We start from the raw sequence: 2,105 nt of genomic DNA, 5'->3' as shown, positions 1-2,105 counted from the left end.
TGGCCGGGGTGCACTGTCCCTGCAGTGGCAGCAGGAAGGGGCCCTGCCCACACCAATGGCACAGAGTACAGCTTCCTTGCAACATGCTGTGACAGCCTGTCTCCAAGAGAGGGGTAGTCCCGGGTAGAGCAAGCTACCACATCCCAACCTCTCAACTAAACACAGAGGGTAAAGAACCAAACGGCAGGATTGGAAGGGACCATGAGCATCATCCTATTCAACCCCATGCACGTGCAGAGCACTACAACTCCTCAACAACTCCCTGTCCGGTGCTTATCTATCCTCTTCTGGAACATCTCCAGTGATGTTGCCACTCTCTGCTTTCATTCTCTGGGCATCATTAAGTCTGTGAGTGGCACAAATATATATTGCTACCCAAGAGGCAATCATTGCTTTTTCTCACTACCCAGGGGCATTCTGGCATGCATGAAAGGGGCTTGAAGGCCTTCATGGCTACTCTGTCCTGGGGCCCAGAGTGCTACCTAAGTGCTATCTTCATGAACAAGAAACTCATTACCAGTGAAATTAGGATGGTTCCTTCTGCACCTTCCCCAATGGCCTGAACCCATGACCCTGTAGCAAACCCAGACAGCCTGTTGTGTGCATGGGGATCAGAGCAGTCACCTGGCAATCATCCTAGCACATGCCTCCCACAGAGCAGCTCCCCCGCCTGCGGGCCCAACCTGGCACAACTTTCTTTCCCCAAAGCACAGTCCCCGCACTCTGCCTCCTTTCCCTGCCTCAGCCTTGCTTTCCAGTTCCTATGCGGAGTGACCGCATTACACTTTGCTTGTGCCCAAAAAGCACTGAGCTGAGTTTGCTCAGCATGTAGAAGACCCATAGACCTGCAGCCATAGCTGGGTTATGTGAAGCCAAAACAGGAAGCCATAGGATTGCTCCAGACAACTCCAAAAAAGCCCTCAGTGTGGCAACAGGCAGCAAACCCCACCTCTTGGTATCACTGGCACCAAGGAGGAAGAAACCTTCTTGTGCTACAGGAGGCAGACCTAGCCTAATATCAGGGACCAGTCAGAGGAGAACAGATTAGCAGGAAGGAGGAGTTTTATCGTTCCTCTACTGGGGGGTGGGGACGGGGCGGCGAGAGGGAGATCATTATAAGGGGCAGATACTGCGGGGCATCGTCAGAAAAAAGAACCAGATATCTCCTCACCATGCTCTGGGCTCCCCTCCTTGTCGTGCTGCTGGGGGTGTGGTGCACAGGTGAGAACAGAGGAAGGGTTAAGCATGCTTTCAACTTACTGCTAAAGCCAATGCCCACGCTGTTTCCAGGCATGAGAGACACATAAGCAGGCTGTAACAGGTTTCTACCATGTTTTCCAGGTTCCAGCTCCCAGTCTGTGGTGACGCAGCCGCCCGCAGAGTCAGTGTCCCCGGGAAACACTGTGAAACTCTCCTGCACCATGAGCAGTGGGACCAGCATCAGTGGCTACTATGTGAACTGGTTTACGTTTTGTCTTGGGGAGAGCAGGGGCGGGAGCTGCAGTTGGGCCCATGTTGCCTGTTGGGGCTGGCAACTCAGCAGGCTCTGCTAGGGCAGCAAGAGGTGCGTACCTGTTTCTCAGTTCTGGTGGGGGAGGGTCACAAAAAGGGGTGTGCGTTCACAAGGCGCACGAGATCTCCCAGAGCACTGGGGAGATGCTTGCTCTGGATAGCCAGCCTTTCTCCCTGGTTGAGTGACCAGGGTTCAGGCGGTTCATAGCACTTCTGGTCCAATTTTACAAAGTGCCCGCATGCACCGTCTTTAGCAGGGTGGTGGTGCCCTCCCTGTATCAGGCATGCAGGGAGTACTTGAGGGAGGAGCTGCGCAAGGCAGGGCCGCAGGAGGCCTTGCATTTCACCTCCGAGTTCTGGAGCAGCCAGGGTGGTGATCACACCTACTGCTCCCTCACGGGGCACTGGTGCACTCAGTTAGGCCTTTCGTTGGCTCTACTGCAAGGCAAGGTACTAGGTGAGTCCCACACGGCAAGGGAGATAATGGGGGCCATGAACCGCATGGTGCAGGGGTGGCTCGTTGGGCAGGCTGAGCTAACCCGCGGGTTCATGGTTACCGACAATGGGGCCAATATGGCGAAGGCTGTCCGTGA

General features: G+C 54.9%; 1 gene segment (V, D, J or C); it reads left to right on the top strand.

Moving 5' to 3' along the window:
* Positions 1 to 1,087: 1,087 nt before the first annotated feature.
* LOC112548972 overlaps positions 1,088 to 2,105 on the top strand; it is a 2,993-nt gene continuing 1,975 nt past the window's right edge. The window contains 2 exon segments of the V gene segment in view: positions 1,088 to 1,221; positions 1,342 to 1,462. Coding sequence covers positions 1,173 to 1,221; positions 1,342 to 1,462 — 170 coding nt within the window.

This window comes from Alligator sinensis, unplaced genomic scaffold, assembly GCF_000455745.1.
Source record: "Alligator sinensis unplaced genomic scaffold, ASM45574v1 scaffold1620_1, whole genome shotgun sequence".
NCBI lineage: Eukaryota > Metazoa > Chordata > Crocodylia > Alligatoridae > Alligator > Alligator sinensis.
This window is presented reverse-complemented; position numbering and strand designations above follow the sequence as displayed.